General features: G+C 52.1%; 1 protein-coding gene across 1 annotated transcript; it reads right to left on the bottom strand.

The window, feature by feature from the left end:
- Positions 1–490: 490 nt before the first annotated feature.
- Positions 491–3,334, bottom strand: Fzd10 (frizzled class receptor 10). The gene has a single exon (XM_005080595.4). It carries the CDS (start codon positions 3,234–3,236, stop codon positions 1,488–1,490), a length of 1,749 nt encoding a protein of 582 aa, XP_005080652.1. The 5' UTR covers positions 3,237–3,334; the 3' UTR covers positions 491–1,487.
- Between the last annotated feature and the right edge of the window lie 16,443 nt (positions 3,335–19,777).

Below are 19,777 nucleotides of genomic sequence, written 5' to 3'. Positions count from 1 at the left end.
TGCACTAGGCCCTGTAACTGACTTAGTGATGAGCATAAAGGATGCTGGGAGCTTTGAGGTGGCCAAGCTTCTGAACTTGTTACTGGTGGCCCCATTTAATGCCACTTTCACCTACCCAGCTCTGAAACTCACCTGATGGCCCCAGAGCTGCAGCAAAGTGGCCCACTCAGGCTGGTGCACACAGTGGGTCGAGAAAATACTGCTGCCTGTCCTCTGCTGACTTCTTTCTGCTGGGAGGGGCAGAGGGTGGGGCGGGGGTCACAGGGTTCCCGGGTGCATAAGGGTTCAGCAATCAACATCCATGAATATTTGCTGGCAGGAGCCACCTCCAATTTTACCCACTGCCTGCACATACGCCTCTGAACTCCAGAATGACTTACTCACCCAGCCTGAGAACTTGCCTGTCTCCAGGTTCATGGTAACCAGCAATGTTCAGCCCAGAATCTGCCCAGAAGCAGAGAACACCCCCTATTCATCAATGCACAGTGACTAGCAGCAAACTAAAGAATGTCTTTTATTTTTTAATAAAATAGTGGAGCATGAAAAATACCATATATTACAGATATACAGAGGCAGGCATCGCCCTCCCTGGCTGGAGACAAAGTTTGTCTTCCCAAGTGCTTCTGGACCTCATGGAAATCATTTGTTTAACAATTGAGAGAGTCAATAAGCCCTTCGGGTGCTCTCCCCTGATTCCCCCTCGCCCCTCCCCTCCACAAAACAGTCCCACTGTGTAGAACACATTGGCTTGGTTTCCATTAAAAAGCCACAAAATGTATCGGGCTGAAGGTTTTTTTTTTTCTGAGGCTTGGGCCTCTTAATTCTTTTGTTAGATGATTTCTTTTGTTGTCTTTTATTGACAACAAAATACTTTTTTCTCTTTTATTTTCATGGGGAAAGGGGGAACGTAAAAAAATGTATTGCACACCATTTGAATTCTCCAGTGTTAGGTTGTTTGGGAGGGGTGTTGGAGAGAGATGACTATGAAGGCTGGGGGTGGGGGTCTCTCTGTAAGGGGCCTGCAGACTTGGAGTGCATGGATAGATAGCTCAGGGTCCCTTCTTTAGTCCCCCTCCTCAGCCCGCCCCTATACAGCAGTCTTGCTGGGGGAGGGAAGAGTGGGTCCTTGGGTGGCTCAGTGGCTAGCCCCAAGGAAGCTCTTCAGCTTGCAAAGGAGCCATCTGACCTCAAGTTTGTAAGCGGGCAGCAAAGCCTCCTGTATACACAGGTGTGTTTTGAGGCCTAAACAAAAGTGTTCTTGAGAGGATGGTTGAATCTTTACCACCAATTAGTCATACAAGAGGCTCCTTCTGTTTATGAGTGACCCTTCAAGGAGGCAGCAGACAGAATAGGACCCTTTACTTTCTGCCTATCATTATAATGAAGGTAGACTTCACTATATATACTTTGATTTAAACAACAACCAGTCTACCAAGAAGAGCAGCCCAGTTGGGTTCTGTCTGTCCTGTTCTCCCAGTCAACCACCTTCACACGCAGGCTGAAGGTTGGGCAGGAAGCTCATACTTCCCAAGGTGAGGTTTTTGGGGGTGCTGAGCTTTTTTGTAGATCCCTGCGCTGGTGACCACACTGGCTGGTTTCCTCCGGGTCTTTCTCTTTAGCCCCCGGCTGCACACGTGTTGCCAAGACTGCAGGGTCTTGGAGGTCCAGACCCACACCCCGCTGGTGATGCCTACCACCAGAAGCATGGACACTTTGACCATGAAGACCTCCACGGCAGGGATGGAGGTGGTCATCAGACAATCAGGGGTCTTGGTCTGATTGTTCATCTTACACTTGTGCTGGGTGGCCAGCATCTTCCAGTAGTCCATGTTCAGGCGTTCGTAAAAGTAGCAGGCAATCACACAGGTGGCCGGCACGGTGTAGAGAAGGGAGAATACCCCTATGCGTACCATGAGTTTCTCCAGCTTATCCGTGTTCTCCCCACCCGTTTTCATCACCCTCCGGATGTGGAATAAAGCCACGAAGCCGGACAGGATGAAGGAAGTGCCGATGACCAGGTAACAAGCCAGCGGGACCAGCACGAAGCCAGTCAGAGCATTGACATCCATACTGCCCACATAACACACACCCGTGAGCTCATCCCCCGCCACCCGACGCATCACCAGGATCAAGATGGTCTTCACAGCCGGGATGGCCCAGGCTGCCAGGTGAAAGTAGCTGCTGTTGGCTTCAATGGCCTCATGGCCCCACTTCTTGCCAGCAGCCAGGAACCAAGTGAGGGTGAGAACTACCCACCATAAGGAGCTGGCCATGCCGAAGTAGTAAAGTACCAAAAAGACTAAGGTACAGCCGGTGCTCTCCAGACCCTCCTGGATAACATACAGCTGTCCACTGTCCCTGTCGCAGGCGATGCTCTCAGCGCCAGCGAAGAGGCGGATGATATAGCCCACCGAATAGACGCAGTAGCACATGGAGAGGAAGATGATGGGGCGTTCGGGGTACCTGAAGCGCGATGGGTCAATGAGGAAGGTGAGCACGGTGAAGGCGCTGGAGAAGAAGCACAGCACCGACCAGATGGCCAGCCAGATTACAGCGAAGCGCTTGTCCTCACGGCTCCAGTACACATCCACCCCCGGAGTACAGAGAGGCGCGCAGGACTCGCTTTTCTCCACGTGGTGGAACTTGCCCGGGTTGTCACAGCCTGCGCGCCCGGGACCTCCGTCCTTTAGCGAGTGCTCCTGCGCGCTGTGGGGCCTCTGGGGCCTGAAGAGCGGAGGGAACATGCCAGAGCCCCGGGTCGGTTCGTCCGACCCGTTGTTGGGTGCCTCCATACACAGGTAGTTGGGGTCGTTCTTGTTGGGGAGCTTGCTGCAGTCCAATGAGTCCGGCCACTTGAATTTGAACTGCTCCATGATCGGAGAGCACTTGAGCCGGGCCTGCTCGCACATGACCCGGCAAGCAGGGATGGGCGTAGAGACCTGCTCGGTGCACATGGGCGCATACAGCGAGCACAGGAAGAAGCGGAGGTGGCTGTGGCAGCCGTACTCCACGAGCGGCGCAAACTCGTGCAGTTGGATGGCGGCCTCGCGCTGGTTCTCGTGGCCCATCAGGTTGGGCATGCGGGTGGTGTTGTAGCCGATGTCCTTACACATGGGAATCTCCACCGGCTGGCACTTGCCGTCTCCAGGGCGCTCCAAGTCCATGGAGCTGATGGCCGCGCAAGAGCCCATCATCACCTGCAGCAACAGCCACAGGCACGGGCCCGGGTGCTGCATGGTGGCGCCCGCGGAGTCCCCGAGCCGCTCAGGGCCGCCGCTCCCGGGCACGGGCTGCTGCTGCTGCCCGCGGCTCCGCGCCCCGGCTCGGGCCCCCGCGCATGCCCGTCCAGCCTGGCCGGAGCGCTCGCGGCGCCCGGGGCCCCTGCGGTGGGCGCGCGGCCTCGGCCGAGTCGGGGGCGGCGGGGGGAGGGGAGCGAAGTTTGCAAACAATACGGCGGAGCGAGCGCGGCTCTGCGCGCAAACTTTGGCCTCCTCTTCCGGGCGCGCGCGTTCGGGGACCGCGGTGGGGAAGCGCGGGCGCACCGTAGTCCCTGGTCCCGGCGCTCCTCCCTCCGGGCGCCGGCAGCTGTTTCTAGCGCGGCGTCCCGGGATGAGAAGACTTGGTTAGAAGCAAAGGGGAGGGGGGGAAGGGGGAAAAAAGGCTGATTGGTGACAGGCCCCGCCCCTGCCCGCCGCCCGGCCCCGCCCCGGCGCTGCTTTGCATCAGAAAGCCTTGCGCCCGGGGCAGCCTCCGCCCTCAGTCCCAGCACGAAGCTGGACCCCGGCCTCCCGCTTCACCTCCTGCCTTCCTCTCAGCCTGCGCTCCCAATCCAGGGTGGGGGGGATTATCCCGGTACCCCAAGGACGCCGAGGTTATGGGAAGTTTGGGAACTGACGGGGACCCGGGTAAGGGTGGTCCTCACCCGGGGCTGGGGGACGCATCTTCTACTTTTATGACCGGTCCCTAGCGGAGGGCACTTTCAAAGAGACAAGGGATTTGCGTTTTATGACCGTGCTCATAAAGTGGCCCCTCGGCTTGTAAAGCTGCCCGCATCTTCCCGAGGCTGGGGGTTTGCTGCCCGGGGCGCGGGGCTCGGGCTCCGGGGAGGAGCTGTCTTTGAAATTTCAAAAGGGCCGAACTCAGGGAAGGGGGAGGGGACCTAGGAAGCCGGAGTTTAGGGCCTCTTCTGCAAGGTCTTCTCAAAGAAAGAGGGGAGGGGACGGGGAGGAGACTTTCCGGGCCGCTGACACCCGGCACCCCGGGAAGAGGGGCTCGACTTGAATCGTGGTGACCCCTGCCCCGCCAAGGCCACCGTGTTGGGGGCCCTCGCGCTAGGCCTGCTCGTGGTTTTTTCAAGCGGTTGGGTTTATTTATTATAGGAAGTCGGGTATTTATATTATTTGGCGAGAGATGTGACCGGCCTGTGCCTTCCTGGGAGGCGGAGGCTGGGCCCTGGTCTACGCGCGCGCACCGCTGGTTCCCACGCAGAGTGGAGGCGCCTCTCTGGGTCTGGCGGTGCTGGTTCCCGCCCCCTCTGTTTTGGGCTAGTCTGTGATAAAGACACAGAGCTTTCACCTCCTTCCCCCGCACAGGGAGTGCACCGAACCCTGGGTGTCTGAGAGTCCGGGGGTGCTGCACCTGTCGCGGACTCTTGACTTCGGATAAACAGCCCCTTGGGCGGTGCCTTACTCTCTTCTTAGACACCCCCACCCCGCCCCAGATCGGCGTTGGAAGTGTTTTGGAAACTCTCAGGACCTCCAGTGCGGAATCCCCCAACTGCACAGGGGCAGTTAAGCCTCTTGCTCTTCTTTCTGCCAGTCCTGAGCACCCCAGAGCCAAGTTAGGTGCGCACACGACTGGAATCCCTCGGTGGCCAGCTTCCTCCAGCAGCCAGAGTAGGAGCCTGACTGCCCAGGACCCCGCCTCCCCGCCCAGCCCTGCGCTTCCTCCAGAGGATCGACTTCTAATTAAAACGAGGCGTCAGCGTCCCATCTGCAGGAAACCCAGGGAGTTCTCCTTCCTACCCCCTCTGATTGTGGACAGACCTGATGTGCATAGGACCCCCTGGATCCTCGGGGGCAGTCTCCTGCCTCACCTTCGGGTCCCCTGGTCCCTTTGCCTTTCACTGGAGGCGCTGGGAGGAAGTTGGGTCCAGGGTAGTTGGCCGGGAAGGCTGAGGTTAACGCAGTCAGAACCGCCACCCACCTCCGTGTTAGTGACCCAAGAAAAACCTGATGTGTGGTGAGAGCTTGCGGCTTGTATAAGGATAGCTTGCTTGGATATTTATAGTCTAGTAAGTTGTTTTCAAAATGTTTTCAGTTAGGTAAGATTCCTGCGCCATCGCTTAATCGCTTAGTTTTAAGACAGGTTGGATTGCCAGGGGTCCCTCCTGAGGCTTTTGCCTTCTGTTCTTTTTTTTTTTTTTTCCCTTCCTGAGGGGGTGGGGGGACGTGGAAGAAACCAGTGTGAGCTCAGCTCCGGAGCAGGGTGTGAGCTATTAGAGACAGCCCCACGTAATTGGTCTTTTATGCTCTGGTTACTTCTGCAGTGTTCAGACCTATTATTTTAGCCATGACCACTTCACGTTCCTTTCTTCTCGCCAGCCCCTTTATAAATATATTAAGAAGAGGCTAACAGAATTTCTTCCCTCTGCCCAACCCAGAGAAAAAAATCAACAAATATACATACATACATACATACATGCATATATATATATATATAAAGGGTCCTGAGATTTCGAGAGTGGAAGACAATTCTCAACTAATATATGAAAGGGCCCTTTTGATGGCTCCAGCTGAAAAGATATTTTATTTTTCTCTCTGCTGTGTGTGGGATTTGAGATGTGTGACTCTGGAGCAGCCGGGTCCCCTGCTGCTCAGCCCTGGCTCGGAAACTGGCCCCCCTCTGGCAAGCGTTATGGAGAGCTGGGAGGAATTTTATGGCTGTCTCTCTCCCCTCAGCCTTTTTTTCTTTTGTCTTCTTTGAAGAACGACTTTAGACATTTTATTTACATATTTAACCAGGGATAAAAGAGGGAAGAGAAAGCTTTGGGGGCTGGCCTGGGAATAGGGCTATGTTTAAATTAATGGAAATCTTATTAGGCTTCTAAAATTTTGAGCAAGGATTTTTAATGAAACTTCATAATTAAACACGATTTTAAATAACATCCTAAAGCAAAGGGTATTTTTGGCCCCAAGTCTCCTAATAGGTCTATCTACATAAAAAAATCTCAGAATACTGTCCGTAGATACTACCTTAAAGTCCTTGGGAATATCAAGCAAGGAAAGTACAAGGAATACTCTTTAGGAGCCAGGTAATGTCTTGAGCTAAATAAATATGGAGGTGGCAGAAGTTGAAGGCCCTGTTTCATTCTTAAACTATCAAAGTCAGAAGTTTGTTTTTTTTTTCCCCTAAGTGTTCTGACATGGGTCTCACTAGCAATCACAGCTGTATCCTTCCGTAGTATGTCTTGGGTGAAGGGAACCATAAACTCTTGAGAGGTTTTCTGAAATGGGATTAGAGAGAACCCAAATAATCTCTTTAAGATTAAAAAAAAAAATCTCCTGCGCCTCCCACAATAAAGAGAAATTAAGCCAGAAGCTCAGCCTGTGACAAGCCAATCGCAAGAGTAAACGTGTGGGCTACCAACCGAGGTCATAAAAAGACGCGAACATCCCGACTGCCGGCGCAAAGACGAAGCCGGGAGCTGGCTCCTCAAAGCTGGTCTTTGTCAGCTTTGCCTTGACAGGCTTTTCTAGAACCATCCTAGTAGGGATCCAGTTGGAAAACTCTTGAGATCTCAGCATTTCCAAACTGTGCTTCAAAGGAAGGAGAGTGGGCTCACACATCACACACAGAGAATTCAGTTTTCCAACCAATGAGGCTTGGTCCCACCACTTCCCTCCCCGTGGCTTGTTTTTGTTTTTTGTTTTGTTTTCTTCATAGGAAATACCTTTAAGTTATTCGAGGTGATACTTGTTAACACGCACAAACGTATACACAAGCAGACGCAAACACACACACACACACACACACACCTCATACCACAAAAGCACTGCAGGTTGCCCCAAACTTAAGAGCAAGTTTTAATTACATGTCAGGACACTAGTTCTGAGATACTGGGTGGGTGGGAGTGGTGAGGCGCCAAGAGAAAAAGCCCTCGGCTCTCGGCGTCATAAAATGCATGAAGGAGTGTCCCCCGGCCGCTGCAGAACAATTTAGGCCTCTATTTTAAGGCCACTTCCCTTGAAATGTGGATTGAAATATTACCAGAGGTTCGCGGGGCGCTTTCGTGTGAATTGCAAATCAAGCCTCGCTTTAATCCTCTTTCAAGGCCGGGCCTTGGATCGCTGGCGTCGCCCGGCTCCCCACTGCTTCTGGCGCAGAAGGGACCATTCAAGGGGGCAGCTCCCCTCCTCTGTTCCCACACTCCAAAAAACAACACCGCAGACAGACACCCTCCAACTAAATTAGATTAAACTCCTACTCTTACAGCGCATTAGCCTTTTTACAGCCTGGCTCTGCCGGCCGCTCCTCCCTGTTTAAAGACACAGCACAGCGTTTTCTGTCTCATCCACCTCCACACAAACGTGTTGGGGGGAAAAAATTAAAAAGTACATCAGGCTAAATGACTTCAACTGCCAAGAGAGACCTCTATTTGAAACACAGGCAGACCCGCGTGTGCAGGCTCCAGGCCTTTCATGGACACACCCCGTGAGGAGAAACCTTTAAACCCTAGTATGCGGTGTTCCTTAAAACAACAACAACAACAAAAAAACAATAATAATATAAATAAGATTTAGAGATTTCCCTTACTGGAAGAAAATTGGCTGACATGAACAAGGACCCTTACCCCACTCGCTTGGTACCTTGGGCTCATGCTTCTGAGGCCTCTGCCCCTCCTTAGCTTCTGGACCAAAGCCTTTGTCCACCACCCCGGTAACATCCTTATTTCTTTCTGCTTTACTCAAGGCCTGTCCACACGACCTTGGTTACCCTAGCCAGGAAACGGCTCCATCCCAGCTTCTCCTCCTTGCATGGGTAAGCAAGGCCACCAGGATGACACAGTAAACTGCCCCTTTCAGGCACAAAGCTGCAGCAACCCCAAGCTCTGGTTGCTGTCACTGGATCTGAAAATCTTTCTACCACTTTCTAGGGCAGAGGTCCTCAACCTGTGGGTCCGGAACCCTTTCACAGGGAGGGAATCTCCTGTCAGATATCCTGCATATCAGGTCTTTACATTACAATTCATAACAGTAACAAAATTACCGTTATGAAGTAACAATGAAATAAAAATGTATAGTTGGGGGGGTCACCACATGAGGAACTTTATTTAAAGGGTTGCAGCATTAGGAAGGTTGAGAACCACTGCTCTGGAGTCACATGGTCAGGGATGAACTATTTCCTGTTTCTGGGCACCTCCGGTATCCTCACCTGATAAATAGGACCTGATCTAGTAAGACAATCACAAGACTGTTTCTATGGTGTCATACAATGTCAGTGCATTCTGGGATATGACATTTTTCTTAGGCAGGGCATTGGGAAGGTGACAGCCTGGGGACCATAGTAAATCCAGCCCAAGCATCCGTCATTGTTAATCATGATTCTCAACTCTCTAGGACCCAGAATTACCCGGGAGGCGCTTGTCAGGTCACTTCTGTGAGGGGGTTTCTAAATTAGGTTAAGTGGGCTTGGAAGACCCACCACCTAGCTGTGGGCAGCACCATCCTCTAGAACTGAATACAATGGTGAAAGTGAGCTGAGCACCAGCACCCATCTGTCTCTGCTTCCTGCCGGTGGATGCCACGTGACCAGCGCCTCATGGACCTGTTGTCATGACTCTCCACCATGACAGACTGTGCCCTTAAAGTGTAAGCCGAAATAAACCCTTCCTTCCTTAAATTGCTTCCTGTCAATCAGCTTGTCATAGAAAACCAATAGTTAAGACAGAATCCCAGGAATCAATAACTTAAAAGCCAACGTGAGTCACTTGACAGTGACTGAGCTTCTGGGGCCAAGCGAGTTCCTTGATCGGACAGGAACTGGTGAAGCAAGACAAAGAAGGTTTCCCATCTCGGAGGTGGGAAACTGAGGCCCTGTGTCACGCTATAACTGTGAGCTGAGAGACCCCATCTGGTTCAAGGGTCCCTGGTAGCATCTGCCTCCCTTGCATGCACCCAGGAAGTGTCTGCGGCCATCTGGGACTTTAAGAAACAGATCCTGTGTGGCTGGCTGTCACCCTTCCTCTTGTACAGAGATACACCTGTGTTCTCCCGTGTCTTTGAAGGGGATCTTCAAAGTTGGAGACTGTATGGGAGAGGGGGCCATTTATGACCTCAACTGTGGAAATTCAACCTGGTTCTTTAGCCTCTTTGTTTCTCCCCTTTAAAATGAGGGTGATAATGTCAAAACTTTTTTTTGTTTGTTTTTCGAGACAAGGTTTCTCAGTGGCTGTCCTAGAACTCACTCTGTAGACCAGGTTAGCCTTGAACTCACAGAGATCCCCCTACCTCTGCCTCCTGAGTACTGGAATTAAAGGCATGCACCACCAACGCCCGGCTTAATAATGTCAACTTTATAAGACTTAGGATGGAATGAAATCAGGAAAACTACAAGGAAGGATCTAGAAGCAGGCCAGCAGACTCTCAGGAAGGTTGGCTTTTCTTTGTTTGTTTTTTGTTTTTTAATGTATATGAGTATTTGCCTGCAGGTGTTCCTATACCATGTAGGGCATCAGATCCCCTGGAACTGGAGTTACAGGTGGTTGAGAGCCACCATGTGGGGTGCTGAGAAACTGAACCTATGTCCTTGGCAAGAGCAGCAAGTGTTCTTAACAGCTAAGCCATCTGGATGGTCCCTTCCTGAAATTCCCCATTGGCCTGCTGGAAGGCCAGATGCCTTCGCTGACAACTTCATGCCCAAGCAGTACTCATCTCCTTCCCTGTGGGGTTCTGGGTCTGTAGTTTCCTTCTCCTGTCTTGAATGAAGCCAGGGACAGGAGCTGCCAATCTTCCCCGGGGTTGCAGAGTGGGAAACTAAGTAGGAGGTCTCTCAATGCTCCCGCCATTGAATTAACTGTAGACCTGACCCCTTCTCTGTGACTGGGGTCTGACATTGTTACCCCTCCTGACCTTTCTGACACAGGTCCAGCTCAGCCTCACCTTTCATTCCATGGTTCCTGAAGTGTGTGCCCTGTTTGCCTGCCCTCATCAACTGGGTGACTGAGATGCCAAACTTATCTCTGAGATCCAGAATAGAGCAAAAGGCCAGCATAGGACCCCGAGTGTGCTTTGTCCTTACCAGATCAAAGGAAACCTGGGAGGCTCTTGTGGCTTACTAGTGTAGTGAAGACCCTTCCCAGGGAAGACTCAGTCATGCCTGCAGGCATGTGTCCACCTGGGGTAGGCCAGCCTTCCCCCCACCCCCATGCTTCTGTGCTGCAAGGTAAAGCAGATAGCCTCAGAGACCTGATCTTGCACCTGTGGCTACTGACTTGTCCCTCCGCCTACAGACCTTTGGGCCCCTCAGCCTCACCCCTGTATCCTTTTAAGACTGATTGATTGATTGACTGATTGATTGATTATAGTGTCCTGCCTGTATGTATACCTGCACACCAGAAGAGGGCACCAAATCTCATTATAGATGGTTGTGAGCCACCACATGGTTGCTGGGAATTGAACTCAGGACCTCTTAACCTCTGAGCCATCTCTCCAGCCCCACCCCTGTTCACACTCCTGGGTTAACCCATTGGTTTGTTGATGTGTCATTCTCTGTTCTTTCTGGGGACAGGGGCGGGAAGAACCCTATGAGGGCACTTTAGGAAAGCTAAAAGCAGATGGCTCTGCGGTCCCACAACAGGCCTCTAGAAGGAGGTAGAGGGTGAGCGTGAACGTGTCAGCATGGAGAAGCTGCTGGATCTTCAGTGCTGGGAGAATGGGAGGAGTGGATGAGCCCAGGGGCCTGAGGCAGGTGGAAGGAGGCAGCTGAGGACCTAGGGAAGGACAGTTAGGGACAGCATTGGAGCTAAAGGAGCATCTCAGAGAAGATCGCATGAGGAAAGGCCACACAGACTGGGGAAGGATAGACAGCCTGCTGGGTGGGGCTGAGTCTAGAGCAGTGGTCTAGAACCTTGCTAACGCTGTGACTCTTTAATACAGTTCCTCATGCTGTGGTGACCCCCCCAACCATAAAATTATTGCATTGCTACTTCCTAACTGTTAATTTTGCTGCTGTTAGGGATCATGATGCAAATATCTGATATGCTGGGTATCTGATATATGAGCACCCCAGGGGGTCACAACCCATCAGTGTCGGGGTGCTCAAAGAACAAACCCTGGGAACTGATCAAGGAATCGGTGGGTGAGGAGGGCAGGCCACGGCGGCAGCTTGGGGAATCTGCCATACTTTGCTGTCTGACCTGGACCAAGAGCAACCCGGGGAGGAAAAGGTGAATTTGTCTTACAGCTTACAGCCACCCTGAAGAGAAGGCAAGGCAGGGACCCGAGGCAGGGACGGAGGAGTACTGTGTACTGGCTTGCACTCCCCTGTCTTGCTCGCCCTGGATTTTTCATTTAACCCGGAGCCAGGGGTGGGCACTTCCTACAATGAGCTGGATCCTCCCCGCATCAATCGTGAAGAAAATGCTTCCCAGACTTGCCTACAGTCCAGTCTGATAGGGACTGTCTTCTCAATTGTCACTCTTGCCAGATGGTCCTGGCTTGTATCAAGTTGACAACACAACGAACCAGCATAGGATGGCTACTGTTAGGCCTCATAGGCAGGTCTTGGTGGGCCTGGTGATTATGTTCTGAGGGACAGGAGGAGAGTTCTGTGAGCGCTCTGGGAAGATGAGGGCTTTTCTCGGACGTCAACCTTCCTGAATCACTGGCTGCTGTTTCAGCCGTGGGTAGGGGGTTTGGGGGTGATAGTGGAAGGGTTCAGCTGAGAAGAAGCTGAAGAACAGGCTGGGGTCCGGACCTCTGAGATAAAAAAGGTCATGGTTACAGATTGAGCTCTGTTCAGGTAGCCAGGAAACCAGCTTTGTGTGTGTGGAGGTCAGAGGTCTTTTCTTCCACTTAATTGGGGTCTCTTGTTTTGCCTCTGTGTATACCAAGCTCACTGGGTCCGAAAGCTTCTGGAATTCTCCTATTCCTGCCTCCCATCTCGCCATAGGACAGCTGGATGACAGACACTCTACCATGCTCAGGGTAAAGGGATCCTGGGGGATTTGAACCCAGATCCTTATGCTTACAAAGCAAGCTGTGTTACCCAGTGACCCATCTCCCACACCTTCCAACCCCCCCCCCATGGGGAAACGGAAACTTTGGAGATAAAGCTGATGGCCAACACACTGAGCAGACCCTGAAGCCAGCTTTCCACGGTTGTTGTTCAGGGCCCAGCGCAGAAGCCAGTGGGAACCAGAGCCAAGGGGGCAGAGGACCGGGAAGGACAAGCTCGGTGAATTCTGCAGCTGCTGCCTTCAGAGGGAGGGGTTCATGCCAGCTCTTCTCCAGCTTACAGAGGCAGCCCCATCTGCTGGGACAGGGACAAAGTGAGCCAGGACTTGCCAAGCAAGTCTGGGCAGTCAGCTGTCACCTAACCCGGGAGATGGGGGCCAAGATGCTTGCTCTCTCAGGGAAGAACCTCAGGTGTGACAGACAGACAGCAACACTAGGTGTCACCTGGTCACCTGTCGTCCCTAGTCAGCCATTCAAGCAAGCACCCGGAGCTAGGCTAATGGGCACCTGCCTGTCCATCACTTTTAGGTAGAGGCCATTGTCATAGACATGGGGCATCAGCCAACGGGCAGTAAACAGTTCCCATGAGTGGCTCTGGATTTCCCGGTGAAAGAGGCAGCCCCTCGTGGACTTCGTCTACCTGTGGAGGGTTCAGCCTCTCCCAGGGACCTAAGATGTGGCTTATCTGACCCCAGGAGCATAGAAGCCATGTTTTTAAGTGCAGAAAACTGAATTCAGGGTCTTGGTCATGCTAATATGCTGCATGTTTTGTTTATTCTTCGTGATGCTGTGAGAAAAAAAAGGAGAAAGGATTTATTCTGGAGGGGGGGAGGAATGGTGACCGAGGCTGAGGCAGTTCTCACTGTATTCAGTCGGGAGACAAGATGGAGGCAGATGCTGACACCAGCGTCCCGCCCCTGCCCCCGCCCCGCCCCCGCTCTTGCTGGTGACAAGAGAAAGACTCTTCAGGAGTTGAAACTTCACTGGAGGAACTGTGTCACATGGGTGTGGCCTTGAGGGTTGTGGGGGAGGGGGCTTCCTGTTGGCGCTCTACTTCCTGTTCCCAAATGTGAGGCGTCACAGCCCCATGTTGCTTCCACTACCATGGTAGGCCGTGCGCTCAGAACACGAGCCAACATAAATCCTTCCTTCCTTAACTCACTTCTTATCTAGTTTTTAGTCACAGTAGCAAGAAAGGTGACCACCCTGTTGTGTCGCCAACGTCAACAGGTTGCTCTCCAGCCACTCGCGTAGCCATGTCCGCTGTCCTAGTTGCTGTGATAAAGCACCGGCCAAAACCAACCTGGAGGTGGGGAGAGGGCTCAGCCAGCACGTTCTACCACACCAGCTCAGCAAAGGCCCCGAGGAAGTTAACGCTAGCGTGAGGCTGATGTCCAGAGCCATGACACTTGGGAGCAAAGGCTAATGACCGGCTGTGGAAGGGGGTTGGGTCCCTGGCATCCGGCCCTTCCCCAACTGTTGGCTGTGCGTCTCACAGTGACTCTGCTGTGCTGTGACCGTGATGAGTCCTGCTGTGTGGGCTGCTGCTCAGACTGAGTCTCTCTGAACAACCAGGGACTCCTTCCCAACCCTCTTTGCTCACCTGGGGCTCCTCTTTGCCTCTCTTTCCTCTCCCTTTGGTTGAAGCAGTCTGGTGTGGGCCGGGGAGGCAGAGGGTTGGGACCCTTCTCATGTCCACATCTTCAGGAATCTTCGGGTGGACCATTACCTGCGCCACTGAGTCCAGGCAATTTTTTTTCTCATGCATTGCATTCAGGAGGACTGCAGGGGGGGGAGGGCGAGGACTCTCAAACGTTAGCACTCAACAGTGACAGTGTGCAACAGGGAGCAGGTATGACCTGGCCTGCAAGGCCACAGCTAGGAAAGCTCCGGGGTGGAGTTATTTGGCAGCTGAAAACATTGTCAGGGATTTAATCTTCGTTTCTTCGCTACGCTGCTGCTTTCCGTCCAGAGGCTTAGCCCAGGCTAACTCCCCTCTTACCCTCAGGATTGCTGCCGTTGTTCCTGCCATGGCATACGCAAACGGTATCTGTCTGTCCCATGGGAAGTAAGATTAGGGGTCAGTAGGCATCTATAGGCTCCTCCGGGTTTGGTCCCCCAGGGGCAGGTTGTGGCATTTGGACTGTGAAGTAGCGCTGTCCCCAACAAGGACTCCTGCTCATCATCCATTTAATAACCACGGATGTTTCTGTGTGGTGAGCTCTTGCTGGGGTCAGCTGCTGCTGCAGAGTGCTTCCTGAGCCCAGGGGAGTCACCCACTGCCCCTGGATGATGACGTATTCAGACCCTGCTCCGGTTGCCTCAGGCTGTCATCTGGGGTTTGGAGTAAGGTTTTCTTCTTTGGGTGGGGAGTTGGGAGTTGGGCCACTGGTGTCCTACCTAGGGAGGCACCTGTTCCTTCAAGCCTTGGCAGCCTGTGTGTGTATTCACCGGGCCCAGGGAGTGGCCTAATTACCCACATAATAGCAGGTCACTGATGGCTTCAGGTTTCACAGAGGAGAAATATCCCCGCAAAGGCTTTTGATGTGGTTTATGAAGCCAGGAGGCTGAGGGCACCTCAGATTCTAAGTGCCTCATGGAATGCACTGGGGGAGAAAAAGTTCCCAACATGCTTTGCCTGAAGGACACTGAAGTCCCAGAGTTCAACTTGGGCTGCCTTTCAGGAATATCTATCTGTTCCTGCACCTGGAACTCTGCTGGGATCTTATAACATCAGCATATACACAGTCTCCCCAGAAAGAGACAGGGGGACCACGTCCAAGCTTCATAATTACAGAGTATCTGCCATGTACCTAAGGTCCCTACTGCTGAGCTCTGAGTTTTCCTTCCCATACTCCAACTCTTATCCCCCTGCTATGTATGTATGTATGTATGTATGTATGTATGTATGTATGTATCTATCTATCTATCTATCTATCTATCTATCTATCTATCTGACAGGGTTTTCTGTGTAGTCCTGGCTATCCTGGCCTTGGACTCACAGAGAGCCTCCCGAGTATTGGGATTAAAGGTGTGCGTCACCACTGCAGGCTCTTATGTGCTTTTTAACCCCCTCTTTCTTGCAGTTCCCTGAGCCTTGAGAGAGGGTGACACAGCATCTAGAAGCCCTGTCTATGGCTGAGCACTCACAGCCACTCACTCCCAGCTCTTTGAACGGTAAGTAGTGAATCCATGCATTAACTGCTGCCCACGGCAATAGGAGGGGCACAAATTGATCACAAATCGATAGCTCTAAACATAACTACTTAGAAGGCAGCTTGACAACATGAACATTTAGAATGCCGTTATCAGTAAGTCCCAGGGCCTATGACTTCCCAAGCCATAGGCTTTGACCATGTTTACAGGGCCAGGCATGAATTACCTACTGTTGAACAAGCCTGGATCCAGTCAAGAGGGCGGTTGGTTGCCCCATACACAGTGCTGCCACTGTTGCATGAATGGGCTCATCTCGCCTCAATCCAGGGTTGGATAAGACCTTTGATGTTGTTCTCACAGTCTACAAAAGGGAGCTGTGAAAACTGAAGGTGCCAGGAAAACTAGCCAGCCTCGAGAGCACTTCCTGGTCAGGTCAAGGCTGAGTTCTCTGTACCTAAGACCCGAACTGTGTGGAGTCCTTAGCAATAGGGTTTTAACTTGTAGTTACGGTGGGTGGCCAAGGGCAGTGACAATAACTCTTCCTGTCTGGAGACCTTTGGGGTCTTTTTGACTGATAACTGTAGCTCAGCGGCCCTCAACCTTCCTCACGCTATGATTCTTTAATTCCTCATGTTGCGGTGACTCCCAACCTTAAGATTATTTCATTGCTGTTTCATAACTGTAATTCTGCGGCTGCTGTGAATCATACTGTACCTATCTGATACGAAACTCCTGTGACCCCTCTGTGTTGAGGTGCTGGGGTCACATGCTGGGATGCAGGACTCGATTCTGGCAGTTGTGGAAGGAGAGGGCTGAGAGGCAGAGCCAAAGTGGGGACAGACAGTCAGTGTCCACAGAAACAGGTGATCTCAATGAAATATGGGATGATATGGCAAGGGGGCCTGTGGGGATAATGGGATGGTCCTTCATAGTCAGGGAGATAGGCGATGAACCTAATTTCTGGCCTGAGCACTGATTTTGGGGGCCTCCAGTGTCCTGACTGGACCTATGGCTCCTGATCTTTCAGAATGAGCCCAGTGTGGATGGGGAGATGTGGAATACATGGCACCCAGGGACAAGGCATCGAGGGATGTGTCACCTACGTATGGAGTACTCGGGACAGGTCCTTAACCATTTCCCCTGAATAGAAATTGAAGTAGTGTTTTGGCTTACTGGGTTAAATAGTATTATTTTACATTCTTCTCGTTGGTTTTTGTTTGTTTGCATGAGGGATTTGTTTTAATTAATTGTTAATTAATTTTTGAGACAGAATCTCATGTACCCCAGGCTGGTTGCAAAATCACTGTATAGCCAAGGATGACAAAATTCCTGATCCTCCTGTCTCCGTTTCCCAGGTGCTAAGATGGCAGGCCCACACCACCACTTCCAGTTAGTTTTAGAAGATTTATTTTATGATTTATGTGTATGTGTGTCTGTCTGTGCGTGAGTAGAAGGGAGCACCAGATCCTCCTGAAACTGGAGTGGTTGAGATCCGCCCAGCATAGGTGCTGGGAACCAAACACAGGTCCTGTGCAAGAGCACTGCATGCTCTTAACCCCGAGCCACATGTCCAGCCTCAACTCCCAGGTTATGTGGTACTTGAGATTTAACCCAGGGTTCCATGGCAACTGGGCAAGCATTTGCCAACTGATTTACATCCCTAGTCTATCTCTTTACTCTTGAAACAGTGACTACAAGAGCACCACTGCATTCCTGTACACACACACACACATACAGAGAGAGAGAGAGAGTAAGTAAATCAAATATAATAAAAGATAGCTATTAGAATATTAGAAACCCTGACTGTGGCTTCCATCACATAGCCCATGTTCATCCACCCCCCTACCCTCCCACCCCCACCCCCCCCGTCTGTCTCTCTCTGTTTTTTGAGACAGGGTTTCTCCATGTAGTCCTGGCTGGTCTGGAACTCACTCTGTAGACCAGGCTGGACTTGAACTCATAAAGATCAGCCTGCCTCTGTCTCCCCAGTGCTGGGGGTGCTGGGTTAAAGGTGTGCACTACCACTACCTAGTCCATGTTTGTTTCTTAAGGGCCCAGTGCACCCCACCTGTGTTCTTTTTTTCTATACAGTGGTTTAAAAAAACATGAATTTGTTCATGACCTCTAGTGACCTAAGCAGCCACTGCTTACAAAAAAACCAGAGCTTTTGCTTCAGCTTCTCAAATACTCTCATTATCTGGTCCCAGATCTAGCTGCAGCAAGGTGCCACTGCTCTCTATAGATGAGATGGGATTCAACCATGCAGGCCTGCCTCGTACCCAACTTGGCCCTTTTAATGCCTGCAGGGCCTCTGTGCAGACAGCGGATGACATCCGTTCTAGTCCCCAGGTAGGTGGGAACTCCCTGGGTCAGCTAGGGTGACCCTGAACCCAGTCAGACAGTGAGATAAGATTGCTGGGGCCACAGCCCAGTTGCAACACAGAGAAGGCTCTGCCTCTGTTTCCCTGCGTGGGAAGCAGTGTAATTATATGTACAGGACAGAGTTGGGAAGCCTAATTACTGTGTGGGAAGCAGGATTCCTCCCACCTAGGCAAAGATGGTGGTCTCCCTGGTCCCTCAGCTGTGGGAGGCCCAGTCTTCCTGGATGCCATGGTGGGATAAGCATACTCCCTTTAGGATGCTGGGCTGGGCCAACACCAGAGCCTACAATGGCCTCCTTGACCCAGTGTTTTGGAGATGGTGGGAGGCATCTAGAATGGCCGATCCCATGTTTCCACCCCGGGACTCTCATATCGGCTCCTCCCCTGGTGGAATTAATGTTCCTAACTTTTGTGCCATCTTCTCTTTCTTCCAGACCCCAATAACCCCGAGTTCTCCCAGGCGAGAGAAAAGATCACAAGGACGATGGAGGGGGGCAGGTAGGAGCAAAAGTCTCGCTCTGGGGTGCTTATTTGTATGTCAGAGACCAGCCCCTCCTGAATGGCTTCCTGTCCCTCAAGGTTAGGCTAGTCCTGGCATAAGGGCCTGAGTGACTGAGGGCAAACAGGTCTCTGTTTCAATGTCCACTGCAAGACCGGCTTCTTTCTCTAGGGACGGGAAGTACCTGTGAGTGTTCATAGGACTTGGGCCAACCTAGAGGGGTCTTCTAGACATCCTCTGCTGGCTCTCCCAGTCAGATAAACCTGAGATCAGAAGACAGGCACCACGGGTCTCTGATGGGCCCAATCACTGCAGCTGTGCATTTGCTTTCCCGAGGCCCTTGCAAGACAAGACATGTTCGACAGAGCAATAGTGGTGTCGCTGGAGGTGTGTGTTGGCGGACAGGGAGGTATCTTAGGAGCCAGATGAGGAAGACGGTGTTCCGGCTCCGCCTTCCCCAGGGCTCTCCTTAGCTCCCTCTGCCCACCCCCTCACCTCCTAAGTTCTTCATCTGGTCCATATGATCACACTGACCAACTCTCGAAGGCACTGCCTCTTTGAAGCGTGGCTCCCATTCTTATTTATCCCACAAAGGGTGAGCATCTCTGCGATATCCAAGCCAGTGCTGGGAGGTTACAGACTCTTAGACAGTCAGAGGGATGCTCTATGTGGGAGCCTGGCCAGCACTTGGTACATTGCCTTCCTTCCTGAGGCACTGGTCCTGACCTAGTGTTATCCTGAGCTCTGCATCCCATCACCTAGTAGATTCCAAAATGCCATGATGCTCTCTGCATTTTATAACCCATTTCACAGAATAGTGGCAGGGACTCAGCAGCCTGCTCCTGGATACAAAGAGACAAAGCCAAGTGCAGCCTGTGCCCATAATCTTGGAAGCCCTGGGGGGTGGAGGTGTATGTGGGGCCCAGGGTAAAGAAGAGTCAGGCAGAGCCCAGGGAGTCTGGCCACAGCCGGGGGCCACAGAGGCCAGGACCTCCTGAGCTCTTGCATGTGCACCTCAGCAGGCTTCCCCCTGGGAGGCACAATCTGTCCATCATTGAAGATGTCCTGCTTGGAGCCCGAGAACAAGCTGAGGCTCCCGTGATACCGGAAGGAAGTAGACCAATGGTATGGCGTATACTGGACTCCTGAGAGGCTATGGCTGTTATTACACAGGTCATCAACTACACTCTGAGGCCTCAGCGTTGGTCCTCCCCACTCCTCTTCAATGTGGTGCTCCTGGATTCTCATCACCAATAAGAACAAGCAGAAGCCCAAAACATGCTTGCCATCACAGAAGACCTAGGCATGGTAGTCCTCTTCATTAGCAACTTCACAGGGGTTAGAATCATGACAGCAACATGGCTGGGTGTGTCTGTGAGGGTTTTTGAAGACCCATTTAACGGAAGACAGAAGATCCACCCTGAATGTGGATGCCACTATCCCGTGGCCTGGACCAAATACAAAGGAGACAGTGAGCTGAGCACCAGCACCCATCCCTCTCTGCT

This window comes from Mesocricetus auratus, unplaced genomic scaffold (genome assembly GCF_017639785.1).
Source record: "Mesocricetus auratus isolate SY011 unplaced genomic scaffold, BCM_Maur_2.0 Super-Scaffold_100025, whole genome shotgun sequence".
NCBI classification, from domain to species: domain Eukaryota; kingdom Metazoa; phylum Chordata; class Mammalia; order Rodentia; family Cricetidae; genus Mesocricetus; species Mesocricetus auratus.
This window is presented reverse-complemented; position numbering and strand designations above follow the sequence as displayed.